The 19,719-nt window shown below is 38.6% G+C and overlaps 3 protein-coding genes across 5 annotated transcripts in view; all 3 read right to left on the bottom strand.

Annotated features, from left to right (window-relative positions):
- The window catches only part of LOC112160526 (synaptosomal-associated protein 25-A), a 45,851-nt gene extending 45,477 nt beyond the window's left edge, over nt 1-374 (bottom strand). For both annotated transcript variants that reach the window (XM_024295127.2, XM_024295126.2), the window contains exon 1: nt 218-374. The gene's annotated coding sequence lies outside the window, so the exon portion shown is untranslated. The remainder of the gene's footprint in view (nt 1-217) is intronic.
- A 4,517-nt stretch (nt 375-4,891) lies between these two features.
- lrrc28 (leucine rich repeat containing 28) lies at nt 4,892-12,251 on the bottom strand. Of its 2 annotated transcripts, none has more exons than XM_024295130.2 (10): nt 11,995-12,251; nt 11,420-11,614; nt 9,103-9,143; nt 8,991-9,028; nt 8,781-8,918; nt 7,607-7,813; nt 7,437-7,539; nt 5,726-5,895; nt 5,466-5,625; nt 4,892-5,401 (listed from the first exon to the last, which is right to left on the bottom strand). In XM_024295130.2, the coding sequence occupies exons 2-10, from the start codon at nt 11,585-11,587 to the stop codon at nt 5,332-5,334; spliced, it is 1,095 nt and encodes a 364-aa protein (XP_024150898.1). In that variant the 5' UTR covers nt 11,588-11,614; nt 11,995-12,251; the 3' UTR covers nt 4,892-5,331. The 2 variants fall into 2 exon arrangements, with proteins under 2 accessions (XP_024150898.1, XP_024150899.1); XM_024295131.1 differs by having other exon boundaries at nt 11,420-11,545; nt 11,995-12,071.
- A 550-nt stretch (nt 12,252-12,801) lies between these two features.
- Nucleotides 12,802-19,719, bottom strand: part of igf1rb (insulin-like growth factor 1b receptor) — a 53,270-nt gene continuing 46,352 nt past the window's right edge. Inside the window, 3 exon segments of the mRNA XM_024295297.2 lie at nt 12,802-17,041; nt 18,596-18,730; nt 18,836-18,965. Of these exon segments, the coding sequence (XP_024151065.1) occupies nt 16,552-17,041; nt 18,596-18,730; nt 18,836-18,965 (755 nt within the window). The 3' untranslated portion in view covers nt 12,802-16,551.

Here is a 19,719-nt window from a genome sequence, read left to right as displayed (position 1 = left end):
TGTTCGATTTGTGTCAAACGAGCGCGAAAATCAGAACAGCTACTAGCAAAAGACAAAAAAAATGTTAAAGCCCAAATAAAGCATCAAATGATCAACAAATTGTTCGCTGGTAACTTCAAAGCCCTAAATTAACAAAGAATAAAAACTTTCAAGCGCACTTCCGTCATTTAAGGCGGTTTAAAGCTGGAAAACCCCCCAATAAAGTCGTCAAACGTACCTGTTTAACTTTCTTCGCCTCGCCGCGTCCTTGTTTGCTGTGAGTGTGTGGACGAGGTGAAAATGTCTGTCAGCTCCACCGCTCCGTTTGACGGGACTGTCCCCGCCCTCCCCGACGAAAACCGAGCGGAGCCCGCGGATTTACACGAACGCACTTCCGGTTAATGCCATACAAATTAAAACCATTGGGTTTCCGAGAAAATAATATTTTTTTTGTTTTTTAAAAGTACATTTTACGATTATTTACCAAAGAGCTGCTGTGTAAAGATTAAAAGAAAAACCAACATTTTAAATTAAAAAATAATTATTAAAATTAAACAAATAAGGTGTTAAAAAAACAACAAAAACAAAAAAACGAAAATATAGCTTAATTAAATACCTCAATAAATATGCGTACAATGAAACAAAAACAAACAAATTGGGTCCATATTTGTCTTTTTTATGGCAAAAATACTGATATTTGTTTTTCTTTAATAAATCAACACTTTAAATGGATGCAAAAAGCTTAAGACAACTCTTTTAAAACTTATTAACCTAATACAATATCTAGTTTAGTGACACTAGATACACAATAAGACCAACATTAATCCAACATACTCTAACACAAAGTTTGGACAATTTCCTGTCTTTAATATATATATATATATATATATATATATATATATATATATATATATATATATATATATATATATATAGTTCAACTGTGAACACATGAGCTAAAAATTCATGGCCTTTAGGTTTACCATGTCTCTATACAGAAGTAAAACAAAATAATAGTCTGTCTCAAGTCCTGGTCATCAGCACTGTTCCTCCATCTATTTACTAATGAACCTTCGATTGAGGAGTCATTTTAACATAGCCTACACATCCCTAAATGGACTTTGTAATGGGAAATTATACCCTTAAAATAAATCTCCGAGCATATTTTAATCTATTTTAAAGTATTTGTTTCATTATTTTAAATCACATCTGGATTAGAACAATCATCTGCCTTTCAGGAGGTTTATGGTTATCTGCTTTTAATTTGAAATTGAGTCAACAAACTTCCTTTCGCGGTGCGCTCGGCGTGAACGCGCACATAAAATGGCCGCACCCTCTGACGTCACTGGAAAGGTAGGGCAGCTTCATGAGCAAAGATGCAGTCTGGTCATTTCAGATTAAAAAATAAAGAATTTTTTTTACAGAAAAAAGAAAAGATGTTTGACGGAGACTTTTATCTTGTAATTTTGAATTGTATAACTTTATTAAATACAAAGAATAACAACATAACATGAGTGAATGGACAACTAAAATCATATTAACAGCATTATTAGGAAACTGATGTTTTGGTACATTAAGAGATTCTGGACAGTTTTATTTTTTGTGGTCCTTTTTGGTTGAAGACGTGAAGTCCATGAGGACAGGGCTGAAGTGGATTAGGGTGAAAAACTTTGACTGGACTGCAGAAAGTCCAAAACTTGATTAAAGTCTTCCAGATCCAACTCCACACTGTTTATTTTGAGGAATCTGGGATGTAAGCGTCACATGCAGAATGATAGTCCCACTCCTGATGAGATTCTCTCCAACATCCAGATGTTTGTTCCTGGAGTTCTGCTGAACTCAGCAATATTGAACGAAAATGGGGGAAAACTATCATGATGCTTCCCATGATAACAGAACGGATGTTTTTTTTTTTTGTTTTTTTTTTTTTCCTAAGATTTCAAACAAAGCAGATCCAGTCCTCCTGACTGGTCAGATCATGTATGTTGTTCTTGGATGTTCAGCAGATCAGTTCTTGTGTTTTAACGTCTCCTCGCCGCCTTCACGCATGTAAATGAGGATTACTCACCACAGCTGCAGCTCATCATCTTCCTCCTTACCTCTCCGCCGTCTCCTGCTCCATCATTTCCATATCAGAACATAAAGACTTCACTGGATCGACTGAAGGAGATCTGATTCCCGTTCTTCACTTCGGGTTGTTCTTGATGCAAATGGATGCAAAGCACAGTTCAAGTTGAACTTCAAAAGAATCGCAAATTTGGAAGCATTTGTCCTCTTTGTGTTGAAGGAAAGCAGAACAAAGATTCAATAGACTTAAGGGTCATTAAGGGGGCTTATGGGTAATGTAGTTTTGTTCTAAATTATCTCAGCAAACACTATTTATGCACAAAACAGTGGAGTTTTAACCAAAGTATCTTTCTACAATGTTAGATATTTTACAAAACATAATCTATTCAAGTTCTTCTGAGACTATTTTTTCCGCAGATTCTCATCCTCCACCTCCTGTTACAACCTTGACTCGATGTTGGACATTTCTTCCAGGAGATGCGATGGAAGAAAATCTCAGAAGAGGGTCAGGTTTTCTGCATTTATACTTGAGAGACACCTGAGTGAGATGTCACGGTGACCCCTAAATGAAGGAGGTGTCCTACTGCCACTACACATACAATGTGCGTGTTGTCCACGTATGTGATTTTTGGTGTTTCGTCACACGTGCCTGGTGAAGCGTGGGTCTACATGTTCTTTGCATGGTTTATGTTTACTACTTTCATGGTTTTAACATAGTTTGTTCATGATACCTCTGTAGTATTCAACAGTGTAAATGCTTCACTACAGTAAAGTGTTATATATCATATAATATATATTTCTGTGCTTCTTCTGTCCACTGGAATCACATTGAAGAGTTACGGTAACTGAAAGAACATAAACCCTGGAGCTAAAGCCCCAGTTTTGAAGAGTTAAATGCACCTATACTTAAAAACAACCAAACCGTAGGGATTATTTTCACCCCACAAAGTGTTTACATCCATCAGCAGTGGATGCAGTTTACTTTTTTCACACAGAAACAGAACCGTGCAGGTTTCTGCTTGTTAGCGCTCCTTTACAGACGACCTATGAAGGTTTGACGTGAAGCTGCTTTTTAATTTGAGGCTTTAAGCTTTTTGGGGCTGAACTGCAGTGTAGTAGTGGTCAGCACTCTTCCCTCACAGCAAGAAGTCCCCGGTTTGAATCCCATCTGGATCCTTTTTTTTGTGTGGAGTTTGCAAGTTTCCAAAAATATGTTTTATAGATCGATGACTATGAATTGTTTATAGATGTGAATGAATGTTGCAGGTAAATTTTCAGGGTGTGCCCCAACTTCGCTCAGCTGTAGTTAGGATAGGCTCCAGCAACCGTGTGACCCTAAAAAGGGATTCAGCAGGTTTGGAAGATGAATAGAGTACACAGTGGCTTTAATACAGATTTTAATTTACTTCAGGCTACACAAATACCTGTATATCGATGTGTAACAGGAGCCAAAGTAAAATAATTTAACCTGAAAGTTTCATAACTTCCGTCTGATCTCTTTACAAAACCCCCCCCCCCCCCCGCCCGTCTGTGTTCCAGTGCATGGAGAGAATAGTAGCTCCCATTTAATGACAGTCAGCCGAAGAAAGGACAAAGAGAGGCCTCACTTTTACATTTTTGGCATTTAGTTAACCAGTCATCGTCCAGTCCAACAAGAAAAGTTTACAAGCATAATTAATATAAATAAAGTTCAACCTCAAATACAAAAGACGTTTATACAAATATACTCCTCATGTGTCCAAACCTTCTATTGTAACAGTAAAATCTGTCCAACGCAAGAGTCCTTCAGTTTTGATGTTTGAGCAACTGCTGAACTGGACAAGTAAAAAAAAAAAAAAGTTAACCAATTGATCACAAAGTGGGCGGGGCATCTTCTGAAATTGCTAGTCAATATTTCATGGGAGAAAAGCAGAGCAAACCAGCTCAGTGGCCCTGTGGTAGAGTGTCCGCCCTGGGACTGGAAGGTTGTGAGTTCAAATCCAGGATATATTTTTAAAATTCCTGCTCGACATTCAGCATTAGGAGGTTGAATTAAACCACCAGATGGTTCCTGAGTGCGGATGTGTCTGCAGCTCACCTCTCCCCCAGGGGAGGTGTCAAATACGGAGAACAAATTTCACATACCGACAGTAAGTGCATGACAACTAATAGGACTTCAACCTTTCTTTTTTTAAATTTGAAAGCTCAAATTAATGCTGATAATAAACTATACTTAATAAAAATGACATTTAAAAAAAGAAAATTACAGACTTATTAAGTCAAAACTCATTTGTAACTAATAAAATGCAGGATGGCAGTAATATTGTTTGTTTTAGATTTCCGTTTTTGTGTCATAAATTCGATTTACTGAAATTGGTTAAGCTCTTGTAACTTAATATTATTTAAGGGAACTTGAGCGTAACTGATGAACAAAACGAGCTGACCTTCTGCTGTTTTCTGCTGATCACTAAGTGTCAGGTCATATGGAGGACAAATGTTTAATGCGGGGTGCCTTTTTTTTGTTTCTAACCGCCGGGTGGATGCGTGTTATTTCACGTGCGCTCTCATCTGAGATGCGATAGTCTCAGAGGGAGAGCGGAGAGCTGAAGCACCGACCGTTGAAGGTAATGGTCTCACATTTGTCTGAACATCGATCCAGGTGGAGGAGGCGGCCGCTTCCCGCTTCACATCCTTCCTCTGTTGTACCAACAGCATCACAACAACAGAAGGAGGAAGGAAAAAAGCAAAAACTATAAGGCAGGGAAGGTGGATTTTTTGGGAGAAAGTCAAATATTCTCCTGATTAGGACCTTCCTTCTGTCAAATGACATATAAAAACTTCTAAAATGCACACAAAAAAGTCCACCTTAAGCTCAGTTAGTTAAATGTTTACTGTCAAACATGAATATAAGAAATAACAAACAAGCAGTCAAACACAGTTCGTTGGATCTCCACAGGTGTTTCCTGCAGATGTTTGGCTGTTAGCAGTCAAAGCCAAACACTTTTCAAGAAGGAAAACTTCATATAAAACAGACTTCATCCTTCAGAGGTTTTCCTCTGCTCGATCGAATGTCTTTGCTACAAGAAACCTCTGTGAGAAAGTGTCCCACAGAGAGGTTTTTGGATGAAAGTGCTCGCTTTGTGAGTAAGGCCCGTCGCCGCCTGTGGTTACCTCGGCTCGGTTAGTGAGGGAACGCCACTATGCTCGCCGTTTAGTTTGTGCGCAGCAAACACACGCAGAGTTATCCCGGATGCTTTATTCGGGGCGATTCTGAGCAGATCTGAGATCTCCTGAACTCCACCCGTGTCAGCCCTGGAGGTCAAAGGTCTGGAGGCAGCGGCTGGAGCAGCAGTAGGCCACAAAACTCACGGTCGTCCTGGAAAAAAAAGAAAGGCGTCAGACAGGAAGAAGTTTGGATGAAACAAACTGCTTGCTCCGACCTGCGGTGCACTCCTGCCAGGGCGGTGTCCCGGAGCGGGAACAGCTTGGGGTAGATGATAGTGAACATGGCCTGGCTGCAGCGGTGGCAGTGACCCAGAGGGAACTGCAGCAGGTCCAGTAAGCTCTTTGGGAGGGTGATGGGTGGAACCAAGCTCAAGTCTACAATCAGAGGTGGTTTTTGAGACCGCAGACCTCCACCGCTCCGAAACAAGAAGTGGTGTGTGTGTGTGGGGAGGTGTGTGGGGAGGTGTGTCCTCACCTGCAGGCAGGTGGTGGTAGATTTGGTGCAGCGTCCTCATCGCCAGCTCCTCCAGAGGAACCACGCCGTCCGCCTTTGAGCCGATCACCTTGACTTCAGCCGGGAGACCCACCAGCGCCGCGCTCAGCACCTCACCCGACGCTTCACCCGCTACGCCCTCCAAACCACACCTGAGCAGACACATCAGGATAGATCTTCACTCACTCCATGTACCAGTTCTCGGTGACAAGCATGTGAATTATTGTTACTTGATGATTCCTAATAACCTGAATCTATGTTGGAAAGATATAAATATCTGATCTTAAGCTAAGGACCACAGATAGCAGCAGAAATGTTTTTATCAGCTGTTTTTTTAAAAAAAATTCTATATTATTGTCGGTTCAGTTCTAAATCCTGCTTCCCTGTTGTCAATGGGTCTTTATTCAAAAATAAGAGAAGATAAAATCCGGATCTAAATGAGACGTTTAGGCTGCTAAAACCTTAATAAAGAGATAAGATCACTCTTACTGGAAAAATCAGATGACATCTGTGTGTTTTTGTGTCAATAGTTGTGAAAGTCCTTCTTCTACATCGATCTTAAGCTGCCATGTTTGTTTACAATAGAACTCTTCTTCTAAGCCTGTTTCTGGTATTTTAGATCATGTTAAGATGATTTATTCCAATTGAATGTGTAACGGATGTAAATGTTTGTTATAATCGGATAAAGTTTTTCAGAGCCCATGTACACGGTTCAATTCTAAACCAATCTTTGATCCGATCACAGACATTTTGCACCGACCAAAGCTACTCCAAAAACTGGATTTAGATCAGGTTTCTTGATCTTAAAGGTTGTTTGGAGTCATATAATTCTGACAAGAAAAGTGGATCAAAATAATACGAGAAACCGACCACAAACACCCGAGGAACACCAGCTGCAGCAGTAAGCCCTAAAACTCAGGAAACGTCTCATTCCAGTGATAAAAAAATGAATATAAACTCTTAAAGAGGCGATTACTTTCAGATACTTTTTTGTTTTCATATAATCATTTGGTATTGTAGGATCTAAGAGACAGAAATAAGACAAACTGAGATGTTTATTTGATCAACTCAGCTCCAGTTTATCAACTAAACATGATTTACTCTTTTTTTGAGTAAAAAAAGCTCCCATGTGGAGGACTTTTCAAAATAAAAGTCAAAATATGTATAAAAATATATTTAAAAAGTTTTTTTTTCTTTATTCCTTCCTCCTTAAGACGTTAAAAATTTCAATAGATTTCATTTTTTTATTTTCTAATTTAAGCTGTAGATGTGACAGCCTCCTGAGGAGCCAATTGGTTCAGTTTGTTTATGACATAATTCTTGTCTTATAAATATTCCATTCAATAGTTTTGTAAGTTTCTTTGTTTTTACAAAAACAGTGGGTGAAAATAATGACTTTTCTTTGAATGAATTGATGAATTTGATTAACAAAAGGTGGGAAAAGTCACTGTAAAAAAATAGTAGCGACAAAATGGCATTAAAATAGCCACAAAGAAAACAGCCGAAACTCTCCTCTCCTTCTCAATTCAGGAGCCGGTACTTTCACCTAGATGTCACAAATTAACTCATTAAAATCAAGAAAAATGTAAAACTACAAAGTAAACTAAAAAATGTGCTAAGAAACTACATTCTGGCTCCTACATAAGCTATTGTGCAAACAGTGACGGCGTCTCGGTGGCGGTGAGTGCGTTACCCGCTGCAGCCGATGACCTTGTTGTACAAATAGGAGGGGAGGCCCTTCAGCTCCGCGTTGTTGTCCACGAACACAAACTGCAGCTCTCTGGATCTGCCCAGGTCTGGAACACACAGAGAATCAGCGGCTCCTCTTTCACCTGAACCAAAGCAAATTCCCGCCGCGCTCACCGAGCGGCAGGAAGCTCAGCCGGTTGGCCGCCATGGAGAGCTGGTTGAGGCGGTGGAGCCAGCAGAGCTGTCGGGGCACGTGGCTCAGCAGGTTGTGGTCCACGGTCAGGTTCTGCAGGGAGATGCAGCGGTGCAGCCGATCCGGCAGAGACACCAGCTGGTTCATGGCCACGTCCAGCGTCTCCAACTCCTGCAGGTCGCCGATCTCTGCAGATGAGACGCCATGGACTTAAACATAAGAAATGAAAGCATGAAAGGGGCGTCGTATGGTCAGGAGGCGCTAGCCGCCCCCCGTTACCTCCTCCTGACCCGCCCTCACTGGGTGAACAGCTGCTATAGGCCACTCCCCTTTTGCTTCTGCCACCCTACTAAGGCTGCATGTGACATTCATAATAAACACTTTTTTTTTTTTTAATGGCGGCTTTTTTCGTTGTTTGATCATTGTTTTATCATTTTAGTTTTTGGTCATCTGACAAACGGGCCTGTTGGTTGTAGACTTAATTTGTTAATGTGTGTGGGAAAATTTAAAAGGTTTCCATTTCCTATAATTTAGGAAAATTATCATGAAATTTCACACATTTTCGTTGGATATTTGGACTACGAGTGCGAAAAAATTTGTTTTGTAGGATCTAAGAGGTAAAAATAAGAAAGATGTTTGTTTTGATCAATTCAACTCTGCCACATCATCTAAATATGTTTGAGTAAAAAAAGACTCCCATGTGGTAAAAAGCTTTTGGGAACTTTCAAAATAAAATTCAATAATATTTATAAATATATCTTTTATAATATTTATTTTGAATTCTCTTTATTCCTTCTTCATCTAGACATAAAATAAATAAATAAATAAAAGTGAATTTTTGAGTATTTGTAGGTAGGGGTCAAATTTTCACTTAAAGGCACAAAAACCAAGAAAACATTCACAAACTCTTTAAAACGTTTCCTCAAAATGCAAATGATAAAATGTGAGTTCAGTAAACCAGCATGTTTGGTAATCCACAAGAATAATCAGGCTTTAGTGGTACATTTTTTATGTGAGCTGATGGGGAAACAGGCCACAAACACTCTGCTGCCCCCTGCTGGCAGAATAAAGTCCCAGCGTAAATGGCGACTTTTAAAACAGAGATGTTGCTGGACATTATCTGCATCAACTCTCACATTGTTATTGCATTTTTACCTGGCGGAAGGTATTTCAAGCGGTTGTTGGAGAGTCTGAGGTGCCGCAGAGACCTCAGTCGGCCGATGTCCGGACAGAGGAGCTGCAGGGCGTTATCGCTCAGGTCCAACGACTGCAGCCGGGCCAGGTTTCCTATAGCTAAGAGAAAAACATATGATACTTTAGTATCTATATACACAAACATGAATTCAACTACAACCAATAAATTACCTTCAGGTATAATAACTATGTTGTTTGAGTGCAGGTACCTTTAGAAAGAAGAACATAAAGTTATTACTTTATTTTGAAAAGGCTTTTAACAAAAGGAAGAGGAAGAACTTACAGCTCGATGAGGTTTGGGAGCTTCTGAGCCAGATTGTCCGGCTGATAGAAGAAAGCAAAAAATAATAATTATAAATTCCATAAAACTTGAGGATGAATTTTAAAACTGTGTTGTCATGGTAACACAATCTGTCTGTCCAAAGAAAATAAATTCACTATCAAAAGATTTCAAGAGAAATTTATCATGAAAACAATCAGAAAAAAGTTTGATTTAAACCGCAAACTTTGGTTAAAAAATAGAGATCCGTATAAAAATGAACAGATTTATTTGTGACTGCACTAAATATTTGAGAAAATTAAAAAAAAAGGAATAGTCAGGATTGAAACATAAGAGGATTTCCACTAATACGATGACGAAAACAACATGTTAGAAACAATTAGTAGCTCAGTCTAATCAACAAAAGTTACAAGCAGCTAAAAACAAGACAATGTATAAATACATTTCATTTTTTCCAACATTTAACCCATTTGTGGCAAAATTCACTCTAATTATATTTATAAAAATATATATTTTCAGTGTTTTTTATGTTCGGAGTGATGCAAAATAAGGTGGAATCCTGTATTAAACGGTGCGCTGAAAATTAGCGACAGAAAATGCGAAGGCTTAACAAAAGTGCAATTCTGTTCAATTTTATGTCCTAAACAAAGTTTTACACAACCATCAAATCAAAAACTTGAAGCAAGAAATCATGCCAGATTATGTATCTTAACCTAAAACCACAAAAAAACATTTACTTTCATGAACTTTTGAACTAACTTTTTTTATAAAACATGAGATAATAACCTTTTTTTTTTAAATAATTAGTTTCTAACTTTTGACTGAAGTTCACATGACTTCCTTTCAAAATAAAAGACACCCTGTGTGTCACATAGGGTGTGATTTATATTTATGTTATGATAATGCTAAATATAAATTCACTTTTTTTTAAAATAAATAAAACATAATAATAAAATAGCTATTTTTCATATAAAATAGTTTCTTACTTTTAACTGAAATTCACATGACTTCCTTTCAAATTAAAAGATACCCTGTGTCAGATTGGTAAATAGTATGAGGTCAGCTGTGATTTAAAAGAAGCAGTTTTATTTTACCATTTGTGATGCATCTCAGCTAGAAGAATGAACTACAATCATATCAAAACAAATTGTAATTTTAATTGTAAATTTTACAACCAGAAGGCACACTTAAAATCCCTGGATATCTCCAAAAATAGAAAATCCACTTTTTGAGAAGTATGCATTCTTGTTGTGTTTACTGATGTCAGATTGATTTCTGTGGTCAAAAATCTAGCAACATTTTTTGATTGGTTGATGGATTTTTTTTTTTTTTGGACTATTATGGCTACCGTAGGGCTGCACAGTGGCGCAGTGGTTAGCGCTCTCGCCTCACAGCGAGAAGGCCCCGGTTCGACTCCCGCCTGGGACCTTTCTGTGTGGAGTTTGCATGTTCTCCCCGTGCATGCGTGGGTTTTCACCGGGGACTCCGGCTTCCTCCCACCGTCCAAAAACATGCTTCGTAGGCTAATTGGTGACTCTAAATTGCCCCTAGGTGTGAATGTGTGAGTGGATGGGTGTGTGATTGAGGCCCTGTGACAGACTGCCGACCTGTCCAGAGTGTACCCCGCCTTCGCCCATCAGTGGCCGGGATAGGCTCCGGCACCCCCGCGACCCCAAAAGGGAAGAAGCGGACAGGAAAATGGATGGATGGATGGCTACTGTAGTATAGCAGCCTTGCAGAGTGATGCATACTGTTCTGAAATGTTTGGTAAAGGGGTTGAATAAAGTTTTTTTTTTTAAATTTCCCCTTTAAACAGGGATCCACATTGGAGTGTTAAAGGGCTACATGGTTGCAGACTCTTGGTCTACTACACACTTTGACCCTCCATTACGATTATTTTCAAAAACTTCTTAAGACATTTTTTTGTTAAATTTGCAACTGTCTGCCTTGTGTTAGTTTTGAATTTTTACTAAATCATACTTATTTTTGTTTTATTTATTTGTTTACTTACATTTGACTTGTACTTTGTGATACTTTCCAGTAAAAATGCAATATGAAAAATGTATTTTATTTAGAAGAAGCACAGCATCTTCATGCATAATCACAACTCTATCAAATATAAATCTGATTGTGTTAGATGTTAATCTGGACTTAAATGCGCTGAATTTCAGTCTGGTTTTGAAGGCAACAATTAGGATTAGTACAGACTTGGTACATTAATTTGAATTTTTTTTTAAGAGACTAAAAACGTGAACATCTCAGAGGATGTTTGTGATGATGAAGTCACGTGGTCCCAAACTGATGCTGTGTGGATGGATACCAGTGATGTGAGGGAGTTCCTCTTCATGTAGAGCCTCTCCAGAAACAGCAGCCCTTCATCCTTCAGCAGCTCCACCGGGAAAATGTTTAAGTTCTTGTAGTTCAGGAACAGGTTTTTGTGGCGCTCCTGTTTGGCCACAAATATGGTTTCATAGAGTTCAGTTGCCATTTCTAAAGGAAACCGCTGTTTCCAGGGCTGAAGGAGAAACAGAATCCCACAAAAATCAAGGCTCTGACCTAAACTGACGTGGCTTACTAACGTTTAATAATCTCGTTTGATTTATAATTTGATAGAAAAACATTTTCCGATCACGAATCTGATGTCTTAAAGGTAATACAGTAAATAAAACAGAGAGGCAACAACGACCTGATGCTGACTTAAGAACAGGTTAGCTTAGATTAGCATCCCAACTAATCTGTTTCAATCATAATATTGCGGTAAACTAAAAATTTGCAAACCATTTAGAAATATTTTGTAATGTTCATGACTTCCCTAAAGCGAACACAGGCTTGAAAGCGGAAAACAACAGATAAACTACGAGTTTCTTAAACGCAGCAGTCATCCATCGTAAACACCTGACGTCATTGAGCTTCTTCTTCGCTTTCCGAGCTGGTGGATACAAACTCATCGATGGCACTTTGTTGCCACCAACTGGTCATCCAGAAAACCACAATATTTCATTTTTTTCTGAGCCATGTGGAATTGTTTTAGAATAACACAAGACATTTTTAATAGTTTAAAAAAATACTTTTTATACTGAAATATATACGTTTTTTATTTTATGTTGAAAATTAATAACCAACCATTTTCTGTCCCACAAATTAACTCTTTAGAAAAATAAAAAAATAAAAATCAGAAAAAATATCTATATTTGAACAAACCAACCTATTTTTAATATGTATGTTTGTGAAATAAGTTTTAACATTATAATGGTGTTTTGAATTTTGAATCTTTAATATGTAAATATATTAGCAGGTAAAAACGTCACAAAATTCAGTCAGATGATTTTTAAATAAATGGAAATTCATTAAAAAATAATATTTTAAACTCAGTTAATGATTTATTATTGGTTAATTAAGGATAAAACAGAGTTAATTATAGCAGTTACTCGTTTTTATTTGCATTACTCGACTGTTCATTTTAACTAATTTAAATAAAATATATCACAAGTGATTAAAGTTATTTATTGTATTTTGGGGATCTGAAATAAAACTCCCAAACATGTTTTATTTGTGTGGCAGCATAACAATTCTTAATATTTTACATTTTCCACAAAATAATTGAGCAAAATGCTTAAAAAACAACATTTTTGAAAATGCTAAATAATATGATTTAAGTTCATTGTTTTAATTCACTTGGAGAAGAAACAAAAAAGACAGTGCAACAGTTTGCATACATTTTTATTCATCTTAAATCTGTGTAGAAAAAAGAAACAAAGAGAAATAGACATTCTCTTTTCTTTCAGCCAGTCATTTTTCCTGGTTTCTCAGTATATATTCATAACAGGAAAAATCTTACAACAGCATGTACAAAAGAAAAAAAATCAAAATGAAACCTCAGCCTAACACATCATTTCAACAGAAATGTAAGACTTGGAAGGCTATGAATAATTTATACATTTCAAAATATATTGACCGTCAATATAACGAACAAAAGAAGATAGAAAAAGTGAAAAACAAAAGCGTTCATGTTCTCATTGACGGCTCTAACAGGTGTTTCAGTGGTAAATGAGGCAAAAATCAGACCACAAACACTGAAATGCCCACCCAAACCCCAGGAATGGTCTGCTGTGGTTGAACTCTGACGAGTGAGACTCCTCATCCAACAACTAACTGCTCTGTTAAGACATGAAGGCTCATAACAGGAAAACAGGGACTGTAACCGGAGTGAACAAACCTCTAACAGCAAACAGTCAGAAATGTTTTGTTCTGGTGGTGAAAAAAAAAACAGTTCAGGGAAAAGAAAGGAAGTTGTTCGATTTGATGAACATAATTCATAGTGAGACTCTTAAAGTTTGTAAATGAGCATCATCATGTGACTGGAGCCTCTGGAAGGTAACAGAAGGCAGTGACGGGAGAAGCTTTCTTGATTATCGAATTAAAGCTCCAAAGATGCAGATTTTGGTCCTTGAGAGTACGGACATCCAAAGAAAAACCCAACAGATACAGCTTTTAATCATGGTATACATGTCCTCATGTTACAGAAAAAAATCACAAGATTTGAAGATAAATTCAACAGGAAAGTTATATAATTAAAGAGTCGATCGCCCTCTTGAAATCATGTTTCCCCACCCCATCCCAGAATGGTTTGTGGTTTGAATTTGACCGTGTAAAACAACACCCAATCAGATTGTCCAAACAGCCGCACAACAGATGAGATGTTCTTTAAACTTGTAAAAAGTTTGAAAAATAAAAAAACCAGTGAGGTAGATGGATGGTTGAAGGAATAACAACTTATACTTTCTCTCAAATTAACCAAAAAAAACATAAAATATTACAGGAAATAGGGAGATTTGTACAGTGATTCACACTTCTCAAGAAAATAAAATAAATAGTGAACAAACACCAAGCCTGGGAATCTTAATGTACCTTTTGATGCAAATAAATCTTACTGATGTGGTCTTCTCTGACCAGTTTAAACTTAAATTTGATCCACTTCTACACTAGACTTCTATCAAAACTTACACATAGTTCTTTGATCTTCCTCGGAAGTTTGTCCCTCCAGTGATTTCTTTTTCTTTCAGGAAATCTTAATTCTTCAAAATAACTATTACTTTAATATACAGACAAATGAAAAGATCTATAGGAAACTAACATTGGAAACTTTAGAACACTTAAACTGACAAAAAGTAGTAAAAAGGACATACGTCAGGGATCTAAATATTAAATTTAAGGATGTAACGCCTAATTCACTTTTCATTATTTTATATCCAGTTTTCCTCATTTTGAGATTTAACTTACATTGTTCCTGTTTCATGTAATGAACTGTGCTCATATTCGACAAAAACTTATAACTTGATGAACTTTGTAGCTTTTTAGAATAACCAGGTATTTTCAATTTCCAGTTTCTTATTAGAATAAGTTTTTTTTAACAATCAGGAGTATTGATGAATAATGTAAAAGTTTACAACACATATTTAAATTTAATCAGCCTTTAAAAATAAAAAATGTATCATTTTAGCCAGTTAGCATGCTATGTGGCTAGCTAAAAGTCCAAAAAATAAATGCTTCCGAAAAGAAATTGAGTCTTCTAACCATTTTAGGTGAATTTAACAGCAAATAATTTAGTGGATTTGTTGAGAAAATACATATTACTCCTAAGTTTTCTTGGTAGTATTAGCTTCAATCTAGCTAGCAGTAGCGGTTAGCATTTTTCTGCTAGCTTAAACTCTGTTACAAAGAAAGCTTTGTTGGTATGTTGGGATGTGATCCAATATTCTAACTCCAGTCATGGCAGTATGCAGTACGAGTTTGAATGAGATTGGCTGGTGTTATTTTTATGGCTAAAGTTAGCTTAAGTTAGCTAGCAGGAAATGAAAACAAGAACAAATGACAAAGAGGATCCTGCAGGATTACTTGAACTAATTTTAACTAATTTAAAAAGATGTATTGAGATTAATTTCTACTTTTTGTCAGTTTTTGGGTTCCATAAAGGCAAAATAAAGCTGGAGAGACTGTGGTAGCAAACAACACATTTGATCAGTGATTGCTCAATTTAATAAGAAAAAAAATGGAGTCAGGATGAGCTAAACACCCCCCAAAAAAGAGCAAAAAGACTTGAATTTCTCTGTGACCTGAGATTTGGCTGGGACTAGAGATCTAAACAGACCGATGAGGTCTTGTCCAAACCTTCAAAAAAAATATTAAATGTCAAAGCCCCCTCCCCAAACAAAGAACAAACACAAAAGGAGAACGTCAACCAGGTGCTGGGAAGTTACTGGCGCTCCAAATAATAAGGCAAAATTGTCGTACCTTTTCCCCCGCAGAAACAAAACCAGCTCAGATCCACTTCACACAACAACGAGCATTAGAAAACGAACCGCAGTGGAAATGTTCTGAATCCAACCTGAAGGAGTCGTCTTTTCTCTTTTATATATAGATATAGACTATAGTACAACCACAAGAGAAATACAGAATAGCAGCTTCTTTCTGTAAGATGATGAAAATCTTCAACTGTATAAAACTTAGAAAAGTGACAAACAACTTTTATGTACATAAATGCTCCGCCCACATGTAGAAGCCGTGACTTTTGAGGAGTATGGACATGTTTTAAAAAAATACCTGTTCTTGTGTGCATGAGTGTCTCTGAAGAGAACCGCGGCGGCGGCGGTGGGGGTCCTCCTCGCCGTTCTTCTTCTGGAGTTCTCGTTTTCATAAAATTCTGAATCAGCAGCGCTCGGCGGTTTACCTGCGACCGAGCTGCAGTCTGTGAGGAGGTGTGGCTCAAAATGTTGCGATCAGACGGAAAAAGCTGCAGGTTCTAGGTTGTAACGCGGGGGGGGGGCGTGCAGAAACAAAAACGCCCCCCCCTCCGATTGCAGCCTGGTGGAAATTGGCAGATGAAAGTGCTTTGTGGGTTTTTTGCGTCTATTCTTACAACGCTGGAGAGTAAAAGAGAATCTGAAAACAGTAGAAATTTTGGCAATTAATTTGGCAGAGCTGACCGTTCCCTCCCTCTGGTTGTTGGACAGGAAGTGGCGCCGCATGACGGAAGTGCTTCACCTTCTATAGATATGCTTTCTCTGTAATGCCCGTTCCAAAAGTGAACCGGATGGTTTGTAAAGGCCCACGTTTTCTGTTTAGTTATTTGGAAACAAGTAAAAAACGTAACAAACAACATTTTTTTTCTTATAAAATAAGTTTAGCCATGAAGAAAGAGAAAGCGCTCCCCCAGGGATAATGATCCTTTAGCAGTTCCTTCAGATTTTTGGTTTTCCCGCCCAGCAGCAGCAGAAGCAGCGTCTAGCGCCCCCCGCTGTTGGGAGGAAGTGAAACTAAAGAGATGTTTGGAGCTACAGCAGATCCATGTGAAATCTGATGAAGAAGCTCTTGCTGTGACACCATAATCGTTGCCATGGAGACGTGGACTCTTCCGGTTGTGGCGGGGGAGGATGCAGTCTGATGGGGGGCACATCAGCAGGCTGAGGACTGTGGGAGTGGCATGGCACGCTCGTTTTTGCGCCCTCCGTTCATGTGAGCGTAGGGAGGCAGTTCGTCCAGAGAAGGCCGAAGTGTGACGCTTGAGCCGGCGGACGCCGCCGGAAGGCCCGCCCCCGAGAGCCCATTGGCCGCCTGCTGGCTGGAGGGCTGCTTGTCCATGACGGTGCTCGACGTGCACGGGGATGAGAGGGGGCTGGGGGCCAGCGAGGAGGCCGGCAGGCCCTCTGAGCCGGGCGACGGAGGGGTCTGCTGGGGGGTCTGGGGGTCCAGGGGGGCGTCCTCTGAGGGCTCCAGCTTGTCCGGGTGGAGCTGCGAGGCCTCGGCGGGCTTGTTGTCGGCGCTGTAATAGAAACTGACCTCTTTGAAAGACGGGTCGAGCTCATCCTTCACGCTGCCGATGATTTCCACGAAGGACGGACGCATCTTAGGATTGTACTGCCAGCACATTCGCATCAGCTCAAACCTGAAAACAAACAAACAAACGTGAAGGTCTGTGAGGAAAACAACACCTCCTCCAGAAGATCCAGAACGTTCCTCCTAGAAGAACTTGGAATGTTTCAGGGAAGAACATCAAACCCAAGTCCATTTAAAGCAGCATTTGTTTACATTTCATTCAAAACAACAGAGCTTTATTAGCTCTGAAAACTAAAGACAATCAAGTCTTCAAAGATTTAATTCGCGTGTCAAAGTCAAGGCCTGGGGGCCCGATCCGGCCCTCCAGATCATTTTATTTTATTGTTATTAATAGCCCAATGTTATCTTGCACTTATTTCCAACTTGCACAATTTTAAATATGTTTTTATAGAGAGTAAAATATTGAAAAGGTTTAAGTTTATTCTGGAATAATATTCCCGCCTTTTTATTATTCATAATTATGTTAAAAATTTACGGTTTTAAAGTTTTAAAAATTTAGTTTTAGAGTGTTCAATAAATGTTTTGGCCCACGACCTAAGGTGTGTTTTGGATTTTGGAATCTTGTGCAAATGAGTTTGACACCCCTGAATTAATTTAATGCAAACAGAGTTGTTATACATTTGTTAAATATAGATTTTTACAGAATTGATCAGAATTATAACTGTTTTAAATGAGCTGGACTAAACTGGGACTCAAAAGTCAAAACAAATTGAATTTTTGCTTTTTTTTGTCCTTTTTGGTGCTAAATAAATTAGTTTGGATCCAGTTGATAAGAAAAAAAAAGACAAAAATGTTTTGTTACTGACAATAAACTAAGGACAAATCAGCTATTTTCTTTATTTGTTAAATATCTGTTAGTAAAAATTAAGTCAAAGTGTTTTAATGGGTAATCAAGGCTCTAATATACGGACAGTAATGGATAAATTCACTGAAGTGACATGTCGTCAGCAGGATGAGAACAAAGCAGTTACTTAACGTGTTTCGTCTTCATACAACAGCAGAACGGATAATTTGAGTTTATTATAAAGTATTTCAGCCATTTTTACACTTCTTGGATTCATGCCAATTATATAAAATATTCTTCATCTTTTTTTTTTAAAGATGATGCTTCATTAACTGGATCCTGGATTAAATATTATATTGCAAAACCGCTTCCTTTTCAGTGATTGGCGAACAGTTTGGCGCCACCTTGTGGCTGTAAATGTAATTACCAGAGCAGAAGAAAAAAAAAGTTTTCTTTAAAGGATTATTTTAAACTTAAGGATTGGTTCACAGTGGAACTCAATGACCTGTGGCTATTTGAGAAATGTTGCTTTGCTTCACTGAAAAAAAAGTAAATGACAGAAAAAATAAACTATTCATCTGGTGTTTCCCCAAACACCTCGAAGACACTTCCAGAGGTTCCTCATGCCTAAGTATGGGTACCGTTTAGTTTTTATCTGGTGAATTTAAAGCAGCAATTTCATCCACAAGATCTCTTGAAAAGTGGAATTTTTTAGAACTTTCAGACAGATCTCAAAGACGTGAGTTTGTCTTCTCTCTAAAGGTTTTACATCCTCAGACTCGGGGGGTCAGGGTGAGTTTGTGCGTGTATTTTCCTTACAGCATGTCGGGGCAGTTCTGCGGCTTCTCCAGCAGCCCCCCCTCCATGACGAAGCGGAGCACTTGTTCGTTGGACAGCCCTTGGTACGGCTGCTCTGCCAGGGTGGCGATCTCCCACAGCACAACTCCAAACGACCTGCAGGGCGGGGGGAGGGCAGACAATAGCGTCATTCGTGTTGAGATTCTCGGGGACATTATTGGAAAAGACACAGAAAAAAGGAGAGGGCGCCCGGCCGCTCACCAGACATCCGAGTTGGTGGTGAAGACGCCGTCCTTCAGGGACTCGGGCGACATCCAGCGGACGGGGAGCAAACCTTTGCCGCCTTTACGGTAGTAATCCGTCTCGTAGATGTCTCTGGTCATGCCAAAGTCTGCACAATCGATTACAAAAGGTGTGTAAGTAAACGGGACAAAAATAAAATGGATTTATCTCATGAATAATAATTAGAAGACAGAGATTTGGTGTTTTTCTGGATTTCATTCATTGCCACATCCTGGAAAACATGGATGATGTTGAGCGAGTAGCTTGGGTTTATTTGTTTTGGAGAGTCTGGGTTCATCAGATCATTCAGAGACACTCGGAGTGCGGTGAATGTAACCATGCACTGCAGGAGCCGACCATGGATGACGACCGTTTTAAACATTACTTCCATCTGCCCAGTTTGAAGAATTTCTGTCCTGCATTAACCCGAGAGAGGATAAAAAAAAATAAAACTGGAGGATCTTTTTATCATTGTCTCGATGAAATAAGAAAATCATCTTAAGACCATTGAGGTGGAGCGACTGCGCTACAACAGCACCCACGGTGGCTCTCCGTCTATCCAGAAGCCGGGCCAGCATTTGGCCGGTGTTGTGTTACGATATGTATCCCCGCCAGAATTAGTTTCACCTGTCCCAGCATGACTTCTGGTATCCCTAATTTGTTTCCTCTCAAATTTTGTCCCAAAACCCGTAAAAACAAGGTGGATGTTTACAATACAGTTTATTCTTTTAGGAGTTTATTGTCAAATTTACATTTTTTCCCACATATTCTACAAAAGACAAAAATAGCTTGGTGTGTAAAATTAAAAAAAAGAAATTAAGCTTTTGTTTGGCTAGTTTAGGACAAGAAACATGATTCATAAA

Source organism: Oryzias melastigma, linkage group LG3 (assembly GCF_002922805.2).
Source record: "Oryzias melastigma strain HK-1 linkage group LG3, ASM292280v2, whole genome shotgun sequence".
Lineage (NCBI taxonomy): Eukaryota > Metazoa > Chordata > Actinopteri > Beloniformes > Adrianichthyidae > Oryzias > Oryzias melastigma.
The sequence above is the reverse complement of the archived record's forward strand: the minus strand, read 5'-3'. Positions and strand labels throughout refer to the sequence as shown.

Bases quoted from the DNA above. Each gene is read 5' to 3' on its own strand.
- lrrc28 (XM_024295130.2), bottom strand. From the start codon at position 11,587: ATGGCAACTGAACTCTATGAAACCATATTTGTGGCCAAACAGGAGCGC. The intron at 9,144-11,419 runs GTATCCATCCAC...TTCTTCTATCAG, and splicing joins GGAACTCCCTCACATCACTG to CCGGACAATCTGGCTCAGAA. The intron at 7,540-7,606 runs GTGAGCGCGGCG...TGTGTGTTCCAG, and splicing joins GCTGAGCTTCCTGCCGCTCG to ACCTGGGCAGATCCAGAGAG.